The 23,463-nt window shown below is 40.8% G+C and overlaps 1 protein-coding gene across 5 annotated transcripts in view; it reads right to left on the bottom strand.

Annotated features, from left to right (window-relative positions):
* The window catches only part of ADCY5 (adenylate cyclase 5), a 213,962-nt gene that overhangs the window by 23,257 nt on the left and 167,242 nt on the right, over window positions 1-23,463 (bottom strand). For all 5 annotated transcript variants that reach the window (XM_021270949.4, XM_038181939.2, XM_072040775.1 and 2 more), the window contains exons 8-11: window positions 21,461-21,601; window positions 8,589-8,611; window positions 3,959-4,103; window positions 2,206-2,303 (exon numbers count right to left, since the gene is read on the bottom strand). In XM_021270949.4, coding sequence (XP_021126624.4) covers window positions 2,206-2,303; window positions 3,959-4,103; window positions 8,589-8,611; window positions 21,461-21,601 — 407 coding nt within the window. The remainder of the gene's footprint in view (window positions 1-2,205; window positions 2,304-3,958; window positions 4,104-8,588; window positions 8,612-21,460; window positions 21,602-23,463) is intronic.

Consider the following 23,463-nt stretch of genomic DNA (forward strand, 5'->3'; position numbering starts at 1 on the left):
GATGTTCTTCTGTTTTCTCTGTTCCTCTCAACTTTGAAGTACAAACAGGACCCCAGGGCCAACTTTGTACTATGCATTTTGATGTGTTTTGATCATGAAGATATTCAACAACAATTTCACAGTGATTGGTCTCAGTATGAAAGGACAGGCCCCCTCCCAGGAGTTTGCCTTGTTCATAATTTAAAGGAAGTATTCTTGCAACGTGACATTAAGGCTAACCACACCAAAGCCAGCTGGTCTCTGTGTTCTCTCATGACTACTAAGATAATTGTACTTGCTAATTCACTGTTTGAGCCTTTGTGAAATTCATTAAAGCTATTCCTCTTTATCATCATAAATCACCACTGCCATTTTGTCTCTAGTGACCGATTCAAATTCCACATTGTGTCTTTGATGAAGCCCTGATGGTGACACATACACTCCTGTGGTTTCTGTTGCTGCTTATCCGTTACCTTCAACAGAAGACCAAAACTATGCAATTGAAATATCAAGAAAGACAAACCAAAAGTTGAGGGAAAGTTTATCTGACCTGCAGTTAAAACACGAAATTTTATTTACTCTCTAACCCAATTATCTTTGGCCAAGCTACCTTACGATGCTAAAAAACTTACCAAAATAATTAAATAATTAAATAACCACCCCATTACGGGCCACGAGGAAGGAGATGGAGCAGTGTGACATTTACACCACACTGCCATGAGGGATTGGCTCCTGCATAATACAAAAGAGTCAGCCATATGGTTGCTGCAGATCAGAAACTGTCAAGTTGTCATTTAAATGTTAAACTGGGTTTTATGGAGACAGTTTGGTGGCTGCTTAGGGAGTTTGATGAGTACAAGAAAGGCTGGTAGAGGGCCTCTGCATGTGTGAACTCCAGGCAGTAATATCCAGTCACCAGATCCAAAGTGTAAGCCTCATCACTAAAGAGGCCAAACTCTCAAAGAGTATTTTTGGCCATTAGCATTAATTGCTGGAATTAATCTGGTTTCAATTTTGAACCTCTAGATTCCCAAAGTGGAGCTGTCTGTTTACACAGTGCATTTGTACTGATGTTATTGCTGATCCGATACTTCTGTGAGCAGAAGTGAATGTCCTCTTGCCTGGGAGAGTGAACGACCTCAAACATCAGACCACGCACTATTTCTATGACCTTCTGAATATCTCATCTGAATGGTACTAACCAATCTCTCCTCTGAAAAGAACTGCACTGTGAACAGAAGTAGAGAGCAGTTGTAATGACAGACAATAGTACTGGAACTCTAAACAATTTTTGTCTTCTTGTAATGAAGATGAATTTGGAGCATTGTTAGAGCTTCTGAGATCTTGTCCTTCAGATTAAAAATGACTAACTCTGAATTTATTTCCAACACAGCAGTTCTCAGTGAATGATATATTATTGCTACTAGATGAGAGCACAGGAAATACCAACATGCTTTAATTTCAAGAGATTTTTTATGAGCTCTTTGAGAAGAAATACCATGGCTGCAGAGCTCACTTCTGGAAGAGATCCAGTGGATTACACTGTGCCTTTCAGACGCAGGAATACACTGCAGTGGTCCAAGAGCACTGTGCCCCACAGCCCCGAGGAGCTTATTCCACTCCAGTCCCTCTCTTGCCTGGGCAAAGAAATGACTGCATCCCTTAAATCCTGGGTGAGCTACCCAAAGCTTAGGCACATGTAGCCTTCTGTACCTTTCCTCTTGCACTGCTCGTCCGAGTCCAGAAGAATAAATGCACAACAGGTTATACCTCACCTTTGAAGTAGACCCTGAGACCTCAGCACTCTGAGCAAGGAGGCTGTGATGGCCTTTTCACCTCTCTGTCCTACTGCATTTAGATAAGAGGACAGACTAGCTTCATGTTGTGAATGCATATTATGCCTTAGTAGGCAATCCTTCCAGCTTAGTGATATTTGTTTTCCACAGGCTTATAAACGTGCTGAAATGAATTTCCTAAGATGGAGGTAAATGGTAAGAGGAATCACATTAGCAAAACACAAATCCTCACGTGCCAGTGAGGAAGTTTAATATGTACTAGAAATGAGTGAAAACAATAAGCACCACGCATCACTTGAGCATGAATTATTAAAGCATTTTCCTTTCTCCTTGGTGCTCTGAGCTCTCAAGAAAAAAAAATCAACAAAGAAAAGTAGGCCAGAATACAGGAGGAGAGCAGATGGGAGCAAAGGGATGAAAAGATACTCACTGTGGCACGATTATGATTTGAACAAAGCAGATGAAGAGGAAGACTAAGGAGGCACAAGCCACGTAGGCTCCAAACCTGTCATCCACCTGCTTGGAGTACTGCAAAAAAGCAAGCAAAGTTATGTTAGTGGGAAATTTGGCTGACTGCCTTTTCCCAACAAAAACTTCGTTCTTGGCTTCCATTTAGGTCCTTGGAAAGCACTGTTGGTAGGAAAAGACCAACATTACAAATTCCCCTTCTCCCTGCACAAGCTGTAAGGGCTTGAACCCTTACAGAGCTCCAAAATGCCAGGGAACAAACCCACACAGCTGGATGGAGACAGGATTCACAACTTGGACACGAGGAACAGAAACAGATTAACTGGGACCAGGATACCAGGTGATCATCATCAGACAAACTTCTTTCATGGGAAGTTTACAACAGGGATGAATGCTGCTAATGAGAAAACCTTTGTGTTTGTTTTTTTTTCTTTCCTTTTTTTTTTTTTTTTTTTTTTGTGTGTGTGTGTGTGTGCAGACAGCTTGGCTCATTCTAATGATAGTGCAAGGATGCTGTGGTTTTCACACAGTCACTCACTCCAACTACTTGTCAACATATCAGTCACATGGGAGCTGCATCCGATTCCCAAAGATCCTTTATTTAGCTTGAAGCATGGTTCTCAGCACAGACGGCCTCAATGTTTGAACCAAGAAATAAAAGGTGTTCAGAACAGGTGAACCACTAATTTCCCTAGCAGTTTTCAGCTATAAAATTGAAGGGAAGGAGTGGGGGTAAATTACATGCTTGTGCTTTTATTCAATCCCACACAAATTCACTGAACAGCTATAAATCCTGAAAAAGTTTGCTTTTGCAGTAGGTTGCAATACTTGTCATTGAAAGAGTATTTATAAATAAAATAATGAAATAATTAGGGCAAACTTAATTACTGAAGATTTATCCATAAAATGGTGAGTTTAACTTGAATACTGCTCAAGTATCCCAAAGATTTGGATTTAAAAAAATTTTAAAAATGTAAACTTCAGTTTTCTTTGGGCAATTAAAAAACAACAGTTCATATGACAGCCTTAATAGTAGCAGCCAGGTGCCTCTGGAATTAACTGAATTTAACTTCACTGCCTACCAGAGCTGATGTTGACTCTATTAGATACATGCAGAAAGTAAAAAGATCTTTGCCTCACCACAACACAAAGATAACTGAAATAAAATCAGGAAGCAACTGGCTATTCAGGAGCCCCAGGTCTGCTCCTCTCCTCTTTCAAATTTGTATGACAGAGAGAAGTCTAATTGTTGATTAAAATTGGTTCCCAAAGAGAAAGAGAATATGGATTGCAACCCAGTGAACCTCAGCAGCAGCTGGGGCTCCCTGGGTGGCGGGGAAAAGCTCCTCCAGAGGTGAGTCAGATCTCAGGTAGGCTGAAGCAGGTTCCTCCGGTGACTTGAAGGAGATAAGGGGACAAGCTCAGTTTGGATGCCTCAAGATCAGAGGAACAAATCTGGTTTATTCTGTATTCCCTTTACAGCTCATCACTGCATAGTCATGTGTTTTCCTGCCCAGTGCTCCCTGCAGATGACTGTGGCTTTCTAGGGATGCGTATATTATGGCTTCCATGATGAAGCACAGTATTTTTAAGACCACAGTCCTATGTCCAACACCTAAAACCTTACTTAATCTATAGATATGAAAGCTTGACCTTATGCAGGAAAATTAAAACTCACAGCAAGCCTGACAAGTTGCAATATTAGCTAGCATTACCTTTTTCTCCAGGTCAGGCTCCCTGAATGTTAAGAGGAACTTGCGGACGTGCTCAGAGCGTAACCGATCAATACTTCTGGCATCAATGGCCCGGCCCAGAAACTCATCCACTTCATCTTCTGGGTTCATACTTTCCTGTGTATTCCTGAGGATGTGAAAAAAAGAGAAAAAGAACATAAGAGGACAAGATAATTGCCCCCTCTTCACCACATGTTATCATCTCACTGTATAACAAACTGTAGGTTAATGGCATTTTGCTTATGACAACTTTGAGCTGGAAAATGGATTATGAGCTGAGAGGAAAATTATACCAGCTGTAGAGCTCATTGACAGTCCACCAGTGAAAGGATTTATTTGGCTTTGCTTTTTTTTCTTTTTTTTCTTTTTTTTTTTTTTTCTATACTACATCCATCAGGGAGCTGTTTTCTTGCTTTGAAGTCTCTTTACTGTCCTTCCTTCTCAAAATTAGGCAGTAGTTTCCCTCCTCTAGTTCTTGAACTTAGTCTTTGCTGTATTTCCCTGCTGTCCTATCTGTTATTGCCTGAACTGGCAAAATAATCTATGTAACCAGTCACATTCACTGCTTCTCAATAATAATTTCTGTAAGTACGTCTGTGAAAATTTCTGAACTTGAACAATTCTCCACTTTTGAGAAAAAAGCTGTTCATAGAACAAACATAGGGAAAAATGTGGCCTGACTACTCACTGCCTCCCTTGTATGCAGTTATATATGAGTAAGAGAAACATAAACCAGATAAAATTTCCTGTCTTTAAGATATTTACTTAATTCACTTGAGATAGGAAAAAGGTAGCAAAAGAAAATAAAACATAAATTAGATTCTGCTTTCCCAACATGTGGAAGAAGATTTTTAAACTGCTTATAATCTTTAGCACCAGTTTATTTTCAATACAGCTTCAGAAAAATGAGGCTGATTTTCAAATACTGTTGAAAAAAATAACACTGAAAACTTAATTGCCCTGAGGCATTCCACGCTGAGTATCATGAAACCTGAAGCACTTCCCAAAAATCTCCAGTTCTTAAATCTAACAGGATTTTAATGACTTGATGCTGTCACTTTAATGGCCTGCCTTAAAACTAGCCACAGGCAGAAATTAAAAGCTGATCCTGAAGCGCTGTTTTTCTGCTCTGCTTACAGGATTGCCAAGGACACAGAAGTAGCGCGGGGGCATATTCCAATGGAGAACTATTTCTGTGTGCAAATCCCACGATGGGAATGCAGCTCCTAGCTCATGTTGTGTGACCTTCACCTTCGGCACTCTGGAGAAAAGTCCCGGGGTCTGACGAGCAAGATGGGAAGCTGCACTGCTTTGTTTTCTGGGGGTTTGTTTGCGCTGCAGGACAGGGCGCAATGCCCAAGGCTGTGCTGCAGTAGCCTGCAAACCAGGACGTGACTTTGTGCTCGGGGTTAAAGGCCCCTTTTCAGAGGAAAGGCTCTCCAAAGGCTTTTAACAGAATATAGCCAGACTTGTAGAGTCACTTCGTGTCCCTGCTCTGCCACATACTTCTCACCAAGGGAAAGGCTGACCAGGCCCATGGGCTTGTTGCCCTCCTGCTCCTGCCCAGCCTGCGAGCTGAAGTGCCGACACCACAGCTAGGCCGCACCAACACATCGGCGTCCCAGCAGTGGCCACACAACAGCACCTTTCTTGTCCAGGGTTGTTTTTACTTTTGGACTCTAGAGTTATTTAATTCCTTGAAGGTCATATATTCTGCTTTGAAATGAAAACGTAGTTTTGTCCCTAGAAGGACAGGAAATTCAATTTACTTCTAGATGCTTCCTCAGAGGAAGCACATCTGCTTAAGCACTCAAGAAGAGGCTGCTTATTTTCATTCAGTCCTCACAAGTCTGTCTTCTGGACTAATAAAAATGAGCAAGGAAATTATTAGGCTTTGTATTTACAGAACGTCTTCCAAGATCCTGCGAGTTATTTACACATGTGGGCCATTCACATTTAGTCTTTTCATACCACATGTGAGAGAGGCAATACATTTTCCCCCAGAAGTGGAACAAAAAAGTCAGCTCAGCATCTTGGTGAACCTCAGTCACATTTCGAGCTCCAGTTCAACAGCATCACGCAGGAAGACATGAAGAGGAGAAAAAAAATTGTCTGCTGGGGTTTTGGCTTTGGCCGTCTCCAGTTCTGTAATAGGTTCTTATGCTGCGGAAGGTATTTCTCATACTACAATGACTTCTGTGGTTGCAGCTTATATAGAAACATGCCTGCAGGTTTTAAGTGACCTTGCTGGGACACTCATCATGAGGCAGCCACACTCACACAAACTGCAGGGAAGCCTGATAACCTACATATACCTAGCTTCTGGGATGGCTCTGCAGCCAAGCACCCTGCCTGTTGTACCCCAACTGATTGCTGTATAGAAAGTTTGGGTACGTCTTCATAATTGCACATTTTAAATCAAAAGACATTTTTTTCCCATGCTAAGGAGAGCCCTGGAGGCAGTGCCTGTAAGTCAGAGCTGAGGTACTGCCATAGAAAAATGAGATATGTATGTTGAGATGCTTATTGATATATTGATAGCATGTGGGGGGAAAAGCAGGGATTTCAGGCCCCTGTGAAACTTTCAGAAACACCTCTTAAAAGCACTGCTGAGATCTCTCTAAATGCAGCCAACAGAAAATGGTTGCAAGGGACAGGAACAGCACGAACAGAGCTCGGAGCAGCTTTTGCACTCTGCTTGCACATGTGAAAGCCAGCAATTAACCCAGAGATGCTGGCTTCAGAGTAATCCAAAAACATTCTGCTGATTTGGTTACTTTCTGCAAATGAAGAGTGCGACCAGTGCCAAAACGACATGTATGCCATAATTTTAAATGCTTCATGCCTAGATTCAATAACTAAATCTGCATTTAGGCATGTAAGTGTCAGGACCTGTTTTCAGAGATGTGTGGTGCCTCCTCTTTGCTGTCAGAGAAGAGCTGTGTTTCTGCATGTGAAAGCACTGGACTGAATGCTTGACATGGTTTAGCCATCTGATTTTAGACAGTGTCACCATGAACATTTCCTTCTACAGTTTTGTTTTGTTTTTGTTTTTTTTCCAAACCTTTGTCCCTGAATTAAACAGACTGCAGGATCAAGAGAATCTGAGGCAATTAGGAGCTTCTTTTGGTGCTGAGCAGAATGGCAAAAAGCCTGCAGTCTGTACAAGATGGGGTCACACTGAATCAGCACTGGTAAATACAGAGCAATCCTTTTCAGTGCTTAGCTATTGGCGATAACAACTCAAGTAACCTTTGCAAACTGCAGGATGGAGGAGAGACATGATGGTCCTTGGAGCACCTGTGGAGGTGTCGTTCCTCACTCGCTGAGTGACTCATCTGTGGGCCAACACCGAGGCAGGTGAATTTATGATCTCTTGCACAAACTATAAGGATAGATCCTATTTCATGAGGAATACTTAAAATTTCTGTATTCCTAAGGATTTATTTTTTTTATAATCTGTTAGATCTTTTCTCTCCAAAGTATACCTAATACCAACTGAGTTCACAGAAGATACGGACGTAAGACTCTCCCTAGGCACCTTGTACCACTGGCAAAACATCCCAGGGTGCACAGAGCTAAATGTTATTAAAATTGAGTTTGTATTGAAGGGCAAGGGAAGGAGAGAATGATTCCTAGTATTGCCATGTTCAATCTTATCACATCCCTTTCCTTTTAGGGAGTTGCTATCAGTGCTCTGCCATCATAATCTGAATTTTCCCAAAAGTAGATGACTTAGGGCCCACAGAGGCATTTAGCTGACCTAGAGCTGCTGAGTCCTGACTGGCAGCCTGAGAAACATGATAAGGAGCAAGAACAACATCTTTCAGACATCAGTCTCCTTTACTGTCACCTGTCTCACCCTGAGCAAACTTACATTAATGCCATTCAGTAGAAATATATGTGAAATCATTACAGATATCTTCACTACAGAAAATCTTTTTGTTATGTCCAACTATGGAAGTTAGAAAGTGACCTTTTTTTTTTCTCCAGAAGTTTTTTTTTTTTTTTACAACAAAACACCACTCCTATTAAATTATCTTTACCATTTATTAAAGTCCTATATAAAAAAAAATGAAAATGCTGCTTTTATGTGCTTGCATTTTAGAGCATGAAAGTATGAATTTGCCCTTTAAAATAAGCTATCATTTTTGAGTTTATTTTTTATATATAGAAATAAGTAATATGTAATAATTAGACATATATATATGAAACAGGAACTATATATGCCATTTAATAAATAATTTGTTTTTGCTGGAGACATTCAGTATTTTTAGACATCCTGTACATGAAGACTCTGTTCTTGGGATATTGTCAAAACAGCAAATACTAAAGGATAGTGGGTGGTGGCAGGGCAAGAGCAGCAAAAGTGTTTCAATCACAAATGCCAGTTAGAACCACACAAATGAATAAATGTTATGAGGCAGTAGCAGCTCTGTATCCACAGTCAAACCCATGCCCTCAGACTGGCTGTCCCTCCAGGAGAAGCCACTGGGGAGCCCAGGCATTATTCTTGGCTGCTGGGCATTAATTTTTGTCCTTTTTAATATGAGGAAAAAAAATACACAATCTGCAAACATTAATAGAATATGACAGAAGTAAATTTGCTTACTTGTCCTTGGGGTCCTCAAAACCCTGAAAGAAAGGAAAAGGATACAATGGTTAGGAAACAGACTGACCTTGAGAACACAAAATATTCCTGAGATTGGCATTTTGGAGAGGAGTTTTCAGAGCGTTCACTTGTTAGCCATGGAAGGAGAGCCTTACCAACCCATGGCAATGTTTTGTGCTGCCATGTCGTCAGGCAGACAGAACAGTTTTAGAAAAAATGCATGGCTTCAGATATAAAATGATGGAAGTAAAGATAAGGGAAATGCTTCATCTGACTGCTGCCACACATTATGTGAGAGACAAAACTCAGGCTTGATAACATGGGACAACTATTTCATTCAACAAAATTGCACCTTTTGATGTCAGGACTCGGCTAAGGGAGCTGGATGCATTTTGCTTTTCATTTCTTCAGTAGGAACCTTAAGGGGTCTCCTTCCATCTCCCCTCACTGCACACACACATGAAATATGTTTTCTTGAATAAGACTACAGGAATTATTTATAATTTTTGCAATAGCCCAAATGTTCATAATTCGGTCAGGGCCACCTGAACTGAGCAAGTGTGTGTATTTAAAGGTCACCCACAGTTTAAGTGGCTGAAAGGACTCAGAGAAAAATACGTATAGAGGCATGGTTTTACATGTTTAGCATTATCATACCTATCAGACCCAATGCCATGAAAATGGACATTTTGCATGGGCTGAGACAAAATCTGCCCTTTGATATCTTGCCTTAAATTTAAGTGAATTTAAGAAAAGTTGTATATTTAACACGCAGGGTCAAATACACAGGCATGGGATTTGTACCTTGTGTTCCAAAACATAAAACAAATGTAGCTGGGAGATACGTAACATTCCTTTTGTTTTCCTCCCTGAGACCTCAGGCCCGAACCGCTCAGAGCATGTGAAGATGTTCCAGCTGCCGGACCTGCACCTCTCCCACGCTGGGGGGAGCAAACTGAGGTTTCTCCTGACAGTGCATAACTACAAGTCAAACCATTTGGGCGTAAGTTTTTGTGCAGCTGCCTTGTCTGACACTGTCAGAAACAAGAACATCGACCTCTCCGTGAAGAACAGATTTTGCTCTTGCAACAAGTTAGTGCTGTGGCATTATGGCGACGGGCAGAAATAAATCCAACAATGTCCCTGAATGACATCAGCTTGGCAAGGGGTAAAAAATGTCTTTGGTCCCTAAGGTCAACAAGCAGGACAGAGATTCACTGAGACCAATGCCCATTTTTACATCCTCAGTTTCAAATGAAAACCACATTTCAAAATAGAAACTGCAACTCCAACTTAACCCTTCTGAAATTCAGCTGAAGGAAGCCTCTCAGTCCCGCGTACTAGCCACCAGTGGATTAAAGTGCAGTGGGAAGAAGGAAACAGTAATGTTGATTCAATGTTAGCATGTGCACTTATCCAAGCCAAACAAAACATGTCCTTTTGATTTCACATTAAACAGTGATGAAGGGATCATTCAACTTTCTGTCATGTGTCTTTTTTTTTTCCTTAATCGTTTTACAGTCGTCAGGAATATCTGATTTATTTATTTATTTATCCACTAAGCGATGCTGCAACACAGTGCCAAGAACAAAAGCTCACTGATTAATCATGGAGACGAAATGCTCAGTAATTTGTCCGGTGTCATAGCCAGTTAGGCTGAAAAAAATAAGAAAATCATCAGAAGATGGATAACTACCAGCCAACAAACGAGGGGGAGAGAACTGATGTGAAAACAGACAGTACTTGCTTATTAGATAGCCATCAAGTTCACATTTTCTAGCTTATCCACATGGGAACTGGATGACTGATTGCAGTTGGAGCATCCCCTAAAATGGTCTGATTTTCATGGACAGCTAAGAAACTGTTCATGAAGCCCTGAAACTAAGTACAGATATAAAAGTCCTGCCTTCTAGGTGCATATGTTTGAGGATACAGGCCAGCAGGTCAATTTACAAAGAAACCTCAGCAAAGTTATTCTCAAAAAATGCCAGTATTTCACAATATCTCAAGTATGAAAATACATGTAGGCTGTATGTTTAGCTGGTCATTTGTATGAGTGATCACTTAATCAACATTAATTTAATTCTCCCATGCTTCTCTCTGCCAGAAAAACTGTGGTAATGAAAGTTTCTAAAATAATACAGAATTAATTGATCTAGTTCTGCAAATTAAAATACTAATTTGTGCTTGAAAGTTGGAAGCTTGGAAGTTATTCAAGCTGGCAGCTCAAACAAAATTGGCGTTTCAAAAGTAAAAACTCACAATAAGCATACTTCAGGTAAGGCAAAAGAGGAAAAGGAAAAGATTATTATATTTTCTTTCCTGGATCTTCATCTAACAAGGCTAAATATTTAAGAGTGACTTGAACTTTAATTAGAGAGAATCAGCTTTAAATTAAATGTAATAGGAACCTCTTTAAGTTAAGCAAATTAAATGATTCACTTCAAATGTTCCCATTTCATGAGAAAGTCTCTTCAAGCAGAATTTCCAAAAATGGAATTGCTATGCAGAAAGGTCTGCAAGATTATTTTAGGAAGAAAAAAAAAAGCACAAAACAAAACCAAAAACCAAAAAACACATATGCAAAAAACAAAACAAAACAAAAAAAACCATCTTCTTAAAACCTGATATTTTATTACAGGAGATCTTTCTTATTTGCATTGAAATGCTTTGCTAGGATACAGCAAAAAATGTCTCAAGCATCTGGTTTTGACCAAGGATTTTTTTTCCTGTCCACTGAAGCACCGGTCTCTAAACTGCATACTAAGAATCCTTTTAAGCAGAGGAGATATCACACACACAGCGTCATGCTGCTTGTGTGTTTCAGGTTGGAAAGGAAATTTCCCCTAGGCTCTGGTTGATGTGTTTGTACCTCCTCCTGCTTTGTGGGCATGCTTGGTCCATAAGAATCATTTGAAAATAGTCACTTAAATTATTTCCTTCCCCTTGCAAGAGGCTGGGGCACTAATGGCACACTGGTCTTTTCTCTTTTCCACAGTTAGCAAACAGTTTTATTTCTTGATGTCTTGGATGCTTTGCTACAATTAAAGCCCTTTAGCTTAGGGCTGCTTGCATGAATTGGAATGGTCTGTTATACACAGGATTACCACTAAGCATGGTCAATCTTGAAATTGAAATCTTGCAATCTTGAAATATGGGCTACGTGGATTTGTCTTTGTTCCTAAGAATTAACACACTCATGGTATAGTAGAAAAATGACCACAAATCACAAGTTCCTCAAGACAGGCAAAGCAGCACAGACACAGGGACAGCTTTCCTCCCCTATCCATCCTGCACAGCTGGCCATGCTCATACTGTTGGTTTGCCTCCACTGCTGGAATAATTCCCCCGACCTTGCTCAGGTATCTCTGCATGGAGCTCCATCCCATATGCAGAAACATCTCCAGGTGAAGGAGCTCAAGCAGGAAAGTAAAATAATGGTGGTTGCTGCTGCAAGCAGCCCTGACCTCTTCTGTCTGTGCTGCTGCTGGAAGCTGGGCAGTGCTGTACCCAGCCTGTGTGGGTATGGAGCAGGCTTTGAGTTCACCAAGGCTATGCCAAGCCTGGCATTTCTGCACACATACATGGAAACCTTAACGCCCAAATGCTATTGGAAAAATAGCCAATAAGTATCAAGTGCCTACCATTTAGGAGAGAGGGAATAAGAGGGTAGGAAGAGAAGAAGCCAATTCCTGGAGTAAAGTATGTAAATCCCCTCTTGATTGCTCATGGACCTGTGCCCAGCAAGCTGAAGCAGTGCCGATGGCTTTCCAGGGTGCTATGCAGAAAAGGCTGGGAACTGTCAGCAGGAATGAAAATGGCAATAGTGGTGATGGCTTCAAGAATCAGACAGATGTGAGTTCACAGGAGTTCAGGAATAGCTCCACAACCATGGTGATGGAGTAGCCCTTGTTAAGGCCAGAATTCCTTTTCTCTAGAAAGAATCCTAAGGCATGAGATGGGTCTTATCACAGTGCCATGCTAATGGACTTCTGTATATAGGATCTCATGCAATTTTTATTCAATGACATTTTAAATATCCCTGATACTGGAATTTTCCCCCTTCCCCCAGGAGGCTGCATTATTCTGCCATTAGATTGCAAATGTAAAGGTAAAAGCATTTAATAAGTGCTCTGAGACTAAGACAGTTGTCTTGCTGAATAAAGGAATATTAACCCAACCTTAGCTGAATCAGCTCCCTCACAGGCAATAGTACCTACCAACGAACAGTCCTGCTCTTTCTTCTCTTCTACGTGGGATTCTTAAAAAAACAACCATTTTATGGCAGGTCAGGTGGCTCTGAATTTACAAGCACTTACTTTTAATGACCATCCTTCAGTGGGAGTAGACGTGCAGAAGGAAAAAAGGAGGGAATGTTATATTACTGCATCTGTCCCAAAGGTCTACAATTTTATGAGGGACATTTTATGAATATCTATTGCACTAAAAGCTCATATGACTTCTATCTCTCTGCTTGACTTCTAAATTAACTAAGCCCTTTTCTTTGAAGATTAATACAGATTCCTTAAATAGAATGATAAAGTGTTTGTCAAAACCATGACAAGCTGACTGCTATACCATAATGCTTCGAATCAAGAACCATTAGAAATAATAAGTCTAACTTTGAGAACATTAGCTGTAATTATTAACATATTGTAAATATGCAAAGAGAAGTGGAATAGACTTTACATCCTTTTAACTTTTCAGTTAGCTCCAAAAATAAGATAGTGGAGGGGCTGATGAGCTCTATGACCTTCTTAATGGCAACGTGGTTGGATCGCTTTGAATTCCACCTTAAAAGCTTTGTTGGCAACTCCAGCAAAGATCGTAAGGGCAAAAATGTCAGAGAAACTAATTTTGCTTGCCCTTTGCTCATCTCTAGCACAAAGACCCAAATAAATGGGACTTACATGATTTTAAAGCAGAAATCAAAAGAACTTTAGACTTAGGGTCAAGAAGATTAGGGGCAAAATGAGGTTTGTAAGAGGTCAGGCCAATTTACAAAGCACAGGTGCTTCACACTGACCACGGAAAACACAAAAGGAGACAGACAGGCACAGAGTGGACATAGTTAAAAACAAACCTGGCATGGCTCTGCTGCAAAACTGATTATTCACCTCTGTTTTCAGTGCTGTTTTACATTCTGCCTTTGTCCCTGTGGTCAACAAGGCAAGGCTAGGAAGACAGATGCTGTTAGGTGTAAGCGCAGAAACAAAACTGAAGGACTTTAAAGCACTCAAGCCAGAAATAATGCAATTTCTATACCAGAGTCCAGAAAGAACTGGCACATAAAATACACAGTCTGATGGGAAGGGTATTTAACAAGCATCTAAGTGCAGAACAACAAACTGGCACAAAACCAGTTTATGAAACAGATATAATGAGCGTGTCTGCTATAGCTGGAGCATAGACTAATGAGTACTGAAAAGGAAAGCTGAAGTGCTCCCTTTCTGCATCCCACCCCACTTGATAAATAGACTTTCATTCCTCTGCACTGCTCACAGATGGTGAAACACTTCACTTTGTTCTGCTGAAGATGATTTGGTACACAGCCCATGGCAGTTAGACTGGACCTGACCAAGCACATGGATTTATTTGGCCCACCAGATTTATGTTCTGTAGAACATAAATTGTTGCTTTGAAATAGGTTTTCCCACCTTAATTTTAATTAACTTCTGGCTCTGAGCTCACACCTTGGAGAAGTGCAGGTTGCTCACACTTTCCAGTTTTCTGTCTGAATCCAAATTTCTACAGGTCAAGGATACATTTTCAAGTGAAATGGTACATGGTTCTGTGCCTCACTTGTGAGAAGTGACCATACCTTGCAAAACAGAAAAGATAAAAATAGGTAGTCGTAGAAATGCTCTGACTTAGTTCCTGGCTCCTTAATCTCTGTCCTTTCATCTCCACACTCCAAATGATAACAAACAGCACAATTCTACAGAAATTGCTGTCGAATAGCCTTCAAATCAGATGCACAGACGTAGACAGACCACATCCAAACATAACCAGCCTTAACCAAATTCACCCACCGGTGCTGACCACAGCTGCTCACCACCTCTGAACATCAGACCCAAAGCTGCTGACCTGCCACAACTTCACTTCCGATGTCCACCTGTGCTGAGCTGCCACTAACATCAGAGGAAGTGTTCCTTGCATAAATAGACATGAGTATCTTTCTTTCTGTAGGCTTAATTTGGCAGGACTAAAAGACTGGATGACTTGTTTCAGTAGTGTCTTGACCCAAGCTGCCTTTTCCTGTATGATTACAGTTTACTCTAGAAAGGGGTACACGATGGTGGGAAAATTATCAGTGCAAGACTTCCATGCAAATATTAAATTCTACCTAAATTTTACAAATGCAGCTGCAGATCAGCTGTTGCAGGTTGCTGACTCTTACCCCTCTTAAAAAAAAAAAAAGAAAATCAGGGATGATTGCAAGCCCTGATCATCTGGAATAAAATGTAAGTTTGCAGACGAGGACACAAAACTGTACAAAGCCTCTGACAACTTGAGCAATGTACAATGCTTTATATGGCTCCCACTCATTTATGTGAGATCACACGGAACATTTGAATCAGACAAATCCTCTTTTCAGAAGTGCCAAAGCAATTATACGGCATAACTGTGGGATAGGATTCCTCCCCTTGCTGTTTGTCAGCTATCTAAACATATTGATTATAGAAAACCCAGACGAGATTAACAATTCCCTCCAGGTCTGTGGCAGTGGATGGGGATTACAGCAGAGTGGATCACATGGGAGTTTGTCCCTGCTTGATTACAGGAGTTTGGGGGGTTCTGAATATTACAATAGCAGCAAAAAAATAGTGGGTCAAATTCTCCATTGGGTGCCCTCATCCAACTCTGCTGACGTCAGTGTTGCTGTTACCAGATTTAGCAGATGATTGCTGGAAAAGAGGATAATAGTGACCCCGAGCTAAATGAAAACCTTTAGAAGGAGGGCAAGCCCTCTGTGCCTCATTCATGGAGTCAAATCCACTTCTCTTTGATGCGGCTGCACTACTGACTGAGGAAAACTTGCCCCACTGACTTTTAGTTTACATTTTTGATCATTTCTGATGTTTAATCAGTGTACTTGGCACAAAACCAGGTGTAGTGCTTGTTCCTCTGATGCACCTGTTTCCCAATTTTCATTTCCAAGTAACAAGAAAACCTATTGTAAGGGCAACCTGGGGACAACAAAGGGTGGAAGTGAGCTGTATTTGTGACTCAACATGCAGAGAGCTGCCTGGCTTAAGACGGGGCGAATAATACAAAAAAATTATATTTTATGCTTGAATGACCAGGCTTGTAGACAAGGGATGTTTCATTAGAAAGTAAACGCCACAAAAGCAGTCAAGTATCGTGCAGGAGACAGCACAGAGCTCTGCATGGTGCCACGAGGCATCAGGCCGTGCCTACCTGAAAGCAGAGCTTGTTCTTTACTGCTCCAGCCATTCCCAGGATGCAATTTTTAACCTCGCCTCACATTTTTAACATCTGCATGCAGTCATATTTCCCACACATTGCATAAACTCTATTCAATTTCACTTCTGTTTTACTTTGTAACTAGCACTGAGCTCATACACCATTTCATTGCAAATTAAATGCTTCATAAGTCTTACGCAGGCTCACGACAGAAACATGCTCAGACTGAAATCAGCATCGCTGATCTTCAGGGTTTCCTCTTTCTGTTCCTAAACTTCCTGATGTTAGACCTTTCCACCAGCTGAAAAAATAAAAGGAAATCTGCCAGGCACCTACGACCAGGCTCAGGAATCCCATTAGCGCTCTGCTCTTGTTGGATTACAAGGACTCAGAGGTACCTGTTTCTGAAGCAAACCTTCCCAATGGCATGTATTAGTGGAACAAGCTAAGCTGCTTGGCTGTGCTAGTCAGTGTAAAATAAATACAACAGCTGTATGTATGACAGAAACAACATCAGGGCTTTGCATGGCTGACCAGATCTCGAGGCACAACTCATGCTTCTGGTTTTGGGAAGCCAGACAGCATTTGGCTGTGGCAGTCTTAGCTGGCCAGCGTGCCACTGGTGTTGGGGGCACTCCCTCAACTGGGAGGCTGAACTAGTCTCTATCTACCATAAATAGTCTTATGCAGCACCATGTTTTAAAACTAAAGTGAGGGAATCTGAAGTGAAAGATCGAGAAAAATAATCAAACCATCGACAAGGATGCTCAGCACAACTGTGGGATTTCCATCCTTTCAGGTTTTTAAACAAGGGCTGGGCAAATATTTGTCAGAAATGTGGGTATAGCTGGCTCCTGTCCAAAGATAGAGATAGATGCCTCAAAGGTTTGTGCAGCCTAGACCGGAAACTTCATAAAATATTTAAAGGTATCTTCTGTTCTTTATGCCCTATGAATTCTCATTCTTATTTCATATATCAATATTGATTTTTTCTTGTTGTCTTTGTATTTGTAAATTGTTTTATGACCCTCCAGACTGAAAAGCCCTGAAGGAAATAAAATGTTTTCAGCAAAACCAGGAGTTTCACAAGCTCCTTATGTAGCCTGTTCCTTGTATCTATGTTTTTCCTTAACTTAGATCTTCCTTGCAACCACTTAAGATGACTATTTTTCATCCTGTACTTTGCAGACATGGAGAATGTTTTATCGTTATATCCTGTCCTTACAAGCAAGCCTTCATGTATCTGAAGACTTTTGTTCCTCCTCAATGTTCTCCTTTCTAGACTAAACAAACCTCATGCTTCAGGCTTCAGCCCTTCCGCACAGGTCATGCTGCTGAAACTCTCCTCATTTGTAATTCTCTCCACTGGACTATCTCCAGTTCATCCACATTCTCCTACAGGATTGTAATCCCAAACGGCACATGGCTTTCCAGCTACGGCCTTACTAACGCTGAGTAGAATCATTTGTCATCTAGAACAGCCCTGTCGTTTTGGAAGGTATCGATATTTGCCTTTTGATCGTTGTTTACAACAAACCTCTTTCAATTTACAGTCAACTACTATCCCCATTTTTTTTCTTGTTTACATAGTTTTGTATTTCTGATGAAAACTAAGGCACAAGCATTATTTCCAGAAGTCTAAAATTCATCAGTATTAAAAAAGCAGTCTGAGATCTATACTGGGAAAAGCTAAGTATTTCTTAGTAACGTATAAATATTGTTATAGCTATAAATATACCTGTGCACTCAAATGCTTTGAAGTCAGTTTATTTCTGAACGTTTTGCAATTACAAACTGGGCCAGAGAAGCAGTGGGGAACACGAGGCTGGTGTAGGGAGATTTGTGTTCCCCTGTGTGCAACATGAACAGTGCAGAAGGAGCAACCCTGGTGCCTCCTGCATGCTGCCTCCCTGGAGGCTCAGCAGGGCAAAAAAGCCACTGCCCAGTGATGGAAGGGGAAAGAGGAGGTCTGGGAGCAAACCAGGGCATCGGGAGATGGAGAGGCTGCTGGCCAAGAGAGGATGAGCTTGCACTGCTGCGACCTCAGCTGACTTGTGCACCAGCTAGCTAGGGTAGGACTAGGGAAATAAGTCCAGTTTTCCATAATGTTTTAGATTATTGCTGCGTGGACATGTGTTTGATATTTTCTGCTATTTATATGTGTGTGCGAGTGCCTGGATAAAGTCCTGTGTGCCCAGGGGAACAACTGAAGTCAGCTGGACCCAGCAGAGGTTAAGCTCCAAGCCACAACACGGAGAGAAGCAGGGGCCGATGGCAGGGTGCCCACCCCTGAACCCTGCCAGACCCCACCTCAGTGTGATGCTGTGCCCATGTCCCCTCTCGGCAGAATGTCAAAATGCCATGACAAAAGAGGAGAAAAAAAGGAGCAGGCAGCTACCTTTGATGTGAATCTGTCTCCTCCCAAACTACTAATAAATCCTCAGAGTACCGAGAGCTACCAGAGTCAGTGTTCAAAGGAAAGAAAGAAAGACAAAATAACTCTGTTTTCTTTTAAATAAAACAGATCCCTCCCAAAAATGCTATTCAGGGAACTCTAATATTCTCTTTTGGGGAATTCTAAGTAGTACCACAGAAAATTGACTCTTTTTTTTTTTTTTCCTGGAAATATGGTTTCCTTCATAATGGAACATGTTCTAAGTCTTGTGACAAAAAATTATGTCCCTTGTAACCATCCATTTTGTCCCCTATACACAAATTTATGTATATCACCGTATCAATATAACGTAACTGCACATCACAGCAACATCACCCTGAACCTGACAGAGTTCTAGCTCACGGCCGCTCTTACAAACACTTACTTTGATGTTACAGGGCTAAGGAGCTCCAGGTTTTAAAGAGGAAGGCAATGCTGCACTGCTTGCCTGTGGCTTACTGCTTTGACTAATCCAGCCTTGCATGCCCATAGTTTTCAAGAGACAAGGCTATGTATAATGACATACAAGAGGGTTGGGGGGTAGGTGGGTGAAGTGGAACAACGAGAACATTTTCAGGAGCTTTGAAAGCTGGTGCGGCTTACTGAGATCAATGACATGTCATCCCAGAGGAGGGCTGAAAAAAGCCTTTGTAGTTCTGCTCCCCTTCTGTCTGTCTGTATTTTGCACTTCTAAGCAGGCAGCTTGCAGTGTGCACGAAGACTGTGTGCACTGTGCATGCATTTAAGCACACACAGCATCCACATAAGACAATGTGAGAGATGGTATACAAATAAAGTACTGTGCAAAGCTGGGTGGTGCAAGGAAATGCTTATTTAAATCAAAAGCTAACAGAGAGAGAGAGAGAAAGAGCTGAGAGAGGAGAAGAAGAAATTGCTCCTCTGATATAATCAATAAGATGTCCATCTCGCAGATATTAAAATGGTCTCTAGTCCATGGAGAGCAGCATGTTTTTGTTTTGACTAAAGCAGCTCAGAGATACAGCAATGGGAAATACTGTAAATAATAGATTTTTAAAAATGTTCCACAAGTACAACAGGAAGTTTAGCTGAAAATAAGTAATAATACATCTGAAACAGGTTTAAATTGGTTTTCAGAAAATAGCATGACACAAACAACACAGACAAAATCAGCCTCTCAAAAGAGAACTTGCTACAAGAGGCAGCACAGAAGCAGATTGAGTGGAAAAGATTTTCTGAGCTGCTGAATTTATAAAAAGGTAAATACCATTACAAGAAATGTTCAAAATAAGAAGAAGAAGAAGAAAAAAAAAAAGTGAATCCTTTCCTCTTAAAAGTGAGGGGCAGTGAAGTTTTTAGGACTCGGCTTGGTATTTCAATAAATAATTATGTTTTTCCAACGGAACAACCAGCTAGACATGGCAAACTGTAATTAACACCAAGAAGCATAATACCATTTGGCATGCTTACACCTTGTTTCTGAACAGGAGGATGCAAGAACTCCTTAAAAGCTATTCAAAGAAACTTATAATTATAATTATGTGCTAGTGTGATTAGGCTCTTCTAATAATGTCATGCCTATTGAGCACAACCTATTGAAAAGCCCACATAAAAAATGCACAGTTCCACAGATCTGTACGCTTATGTCAGAAACCCTAATTTGAAGATCTGAGAAATGAAAGAAATATTACTATGGAGATTAAGAAATTCAGTTTAGCACTGTAAAATAATATTATGATTGAATAATATTAGCACCAACTATTAATAAATCTGCCAGCATTTTCCATTATAAGACACCATATGCAGTTGCCTTTAGCTATGCCAAGAAATTTAAGCTGTGGTTGTGAGCCTCATGTTAAAAAGTTCTGTAAGCCTTTGGTGACCTGTAGCAAAACTTTGACTTTGGGCAACAAATATACACTTTTGACTGTTTACAAAGGGCCAAAACAGCAGGATGAACTCTTTGCAGAAGGACTTTTAGTCATGCCTGTATGAACCACAGAGGGAACACAAAAAAATCCCCAATCTCTATTTCAAGAGCTGGATATGCAGCTGTATATCGTGTATACAGAATGACTAACAGAATGTGGTTTGCAGTCGTCAAACAGCTTTGTCATTACCAATCTGACAGACATGTTCATGTGTAAACAAGGTAAATATATTTTAATTTTGTCTTACGTTACCCTGACATATAGAATGTTAAAAGAAAGTCATTTATTTAAAACTTCATCCAAAGATTAGTAAGCTCATAGAACAATCTGCATACCCATGTAAATTATTACATAGGTGCTAAATGCTTTTATTATTATTAATAGCCTTCTTTATAATATAAACTCTCTTTTAATCATCTTTATTGCAGACAACAAAGATATCATCTCTAACTTTATGTAAAATAAGCCACAAAAGTGCTCTCAGCCCAATTGTGTTGGTAACTGGCTATTGTTCATTTTAATTTAGAAGGAATTAAAGGTATAATTATGAAATGAAGATTCCCGATACCTAAGGCCAATTAATCCATGTACATTATAACATATTCTCGAGAGTTAAATGCAGTGGCATGATTCCTGGAGACTCACAAGTGTATGCTGGCACACAGCTTAGAGAAGGTGAACAGCATCTGCCTGTTATAATCAAAATAAGGAACCTTTGCAGGTGATGAAGTCTGTTATGAACTAATAGAAATGTATGTCATCTACCATTTGAATGCTTGGGTTACTGAGCAATTCTTGTAGCTAATCACATCTTCTCAAACAGCCTGGATGAGTTTTCAGAACGGGGGACAAGTCAGACAAAAGAGCCTTCTTTGTGCCATTCAGCCACCCTTCCCCTTCCAAACAGCCCTGCACCTCATCTCACAATCACTCACCTCCAGATGTACCAATTATTATTACTTCTGTAGTCAAAAAAGAATTTACCTCCCCCATTTGGAAAATGCCCTGAGGGCTGCAAAAACCTTCAGACAAAGCAGGGAGAGTTATATAATGCTGTATCGAGAAGAAAAGACATTAATGTCCATAAAGCAAGGCATTACCATTCTCTTCATCTCCTTGGAGACCTGGTGAGCTCCGAGGTGGTTATAAAAGGGCCTGTCGACACCCCAGTGTGGCGGGTTATGGCTGATGGAGTTAGTGCGCTGGCGGTTCATCTTGGCTATTGTGGCTTTCTCGTCTTTCTGAAATACAAACGAGAGAGAAATGCAGAAGAAAATTTGAAACGTGTACAAGGCAATCATCCTCCAAGTACCCCTCCCTTCTGACCTCTCATGCCAGCTCTTGGTTTTGCACCTTTAACTCTGTGAAATGGCTGCTGATCATGAGCAGGCCCAGCTCAATATTTCTTTTTCCCCATGTACAACTATGTGGCGAAAAATTTTAGAATACTTACGTTAAATGGAGCTCATTATTTTTACTTAGTTACTTGTTTTCTTGTTTCTAATAGCCACCAGAACCTGTACAGGCAGAGGGGGCATTCCAAAACAGAGGTATCTATTTTCTTTTTAATAAACCAAATAATTTCAGATATGAAATTGCACTTTCAAGCTACAAAAAGGGTCAAAAAAAAAAAAAAAGAAAAAAGAAAAAAGAAAAAAGGTCGGTTTGTCTGCAAGAGAAACAACATGCAGAATGAGCTGGTGAAAGAACAGGAATGTTAAAGCTCTGGGAATAACAAACACCCATCTCAATAGGTGCAAGCAAGGCACTTCCAATACTTGCAGGATGAGAGCATCGTCCCAGAAATGCCAAGAAGAGCATGTAAATCTTGTAAACAACTTAACTGTGTAACTGCTAAGGGCAATAGTATTGCACAGTGTGACAAAACAGTCTCCTCTGCCCTGACAGTAGCTGTGAATTTTGTCATTGGCACAACTTTCCTAAAGTTTGGACAAGGTCTTTTGCTATGTTATTGGAGATGGTTTTGCATCTTGGTTGCATTTGGAGTTTACTGCAAAGTTTGTAGACTACCCACCTGAAAGGTTTCATTAAAGCTCAATAACAATTGAAAGAGCACAGAAGTGCAGCAATTATCACGTCCTTACTTAAACAGAGATAAATTCTGTAGAGTTTGACAATTTGGGTAACAAGAATGGCTAAAACCTGTCTGCTTATTACTTGAGAAAGTGAGCCTATTTCAAGAGAATTACTGCTTCCATGTGATTGCCAAAAATTTATGTGAAATAGTTAATTTGGGGTTTCAGAAAGTGTTCAGACAACTGGATAATTTAACAAGAAAGAATCAGTTGTTTTAAACTTAGAATTTTCACTTAAGTCTTGCATGACAATACAGGTTGGTCTGAAGCTGTTTTTGCCCAGAATCTGCTTTCCCTATCTATTTATTTTGATACCTTGCTATTCACTGTAACTTGTACCTGTCAGGAGTTTGCAAAATACCTGATGTTATTTCCATGGTAACCAGAGAGTTAAATGTCAAGTGTTATGCTGCCTTAAACTTATTTATTTTTTTAAAGAAAGGGAAAAAAAAAACGCACTGTTTAAAGTCAGCGCTGGGAAACGCTGCCTGATTGACAAGTATGGGAACTCATCATCTCTTTCTTGCAAAGAAGAGACAACTCTGATGACAACATTTCCCATGGGACTGCAAGCTCACCCAGCAGGCACCAACTATTCCTGGGGAGGTAGTCCTGCAGGCTTCATGGCCATTTGCTGGGGACACTTGTGACAGGAGCCCTGTGTAGGACACTTGTGATGGTGACAAGCAGCGGTCACTGCAGCCCTGTTCCCACCCAGGCAGAATGACTAACTTAGCATCTCATGGAAACTCAGTGCCCTGCTAGCAGCCACCTGAATCACTAAAAAGGCACCAAGGAGTTGCTGTGGCACCGTGGGAGCAAACCCAAAGGAGATGCCAGCTCTGCTGGTGGAATGTTTGCTGGGGACAGCCCGACGTGATCCCACACTGCCTGTCCCCAGGGCTACAAGTGCCTCCCACGCTGCTTCCTCCCCACATCAAACCCACCACTGAGAGAGCTGAAAGCTCCATTGCTTGGCACCAGCCAAACTGCACATGAGCAATCAT

This window comes from Anas platyrhynchos, chromosome 7 (assembly GCF_047663525.1).
Source record: "Anas platyrhynchos isolate ZD024472 breed Pekin duck chromosome 7, IASCAAS_PekinDuck_T2T, whole genome shotgun sequence".
Taxonomy (NCBI): Eukaryota; Metazoa; Chordata; class Aves; order Anseriformes; family Anatidae; genus Anas; species Anas platyrhynchos.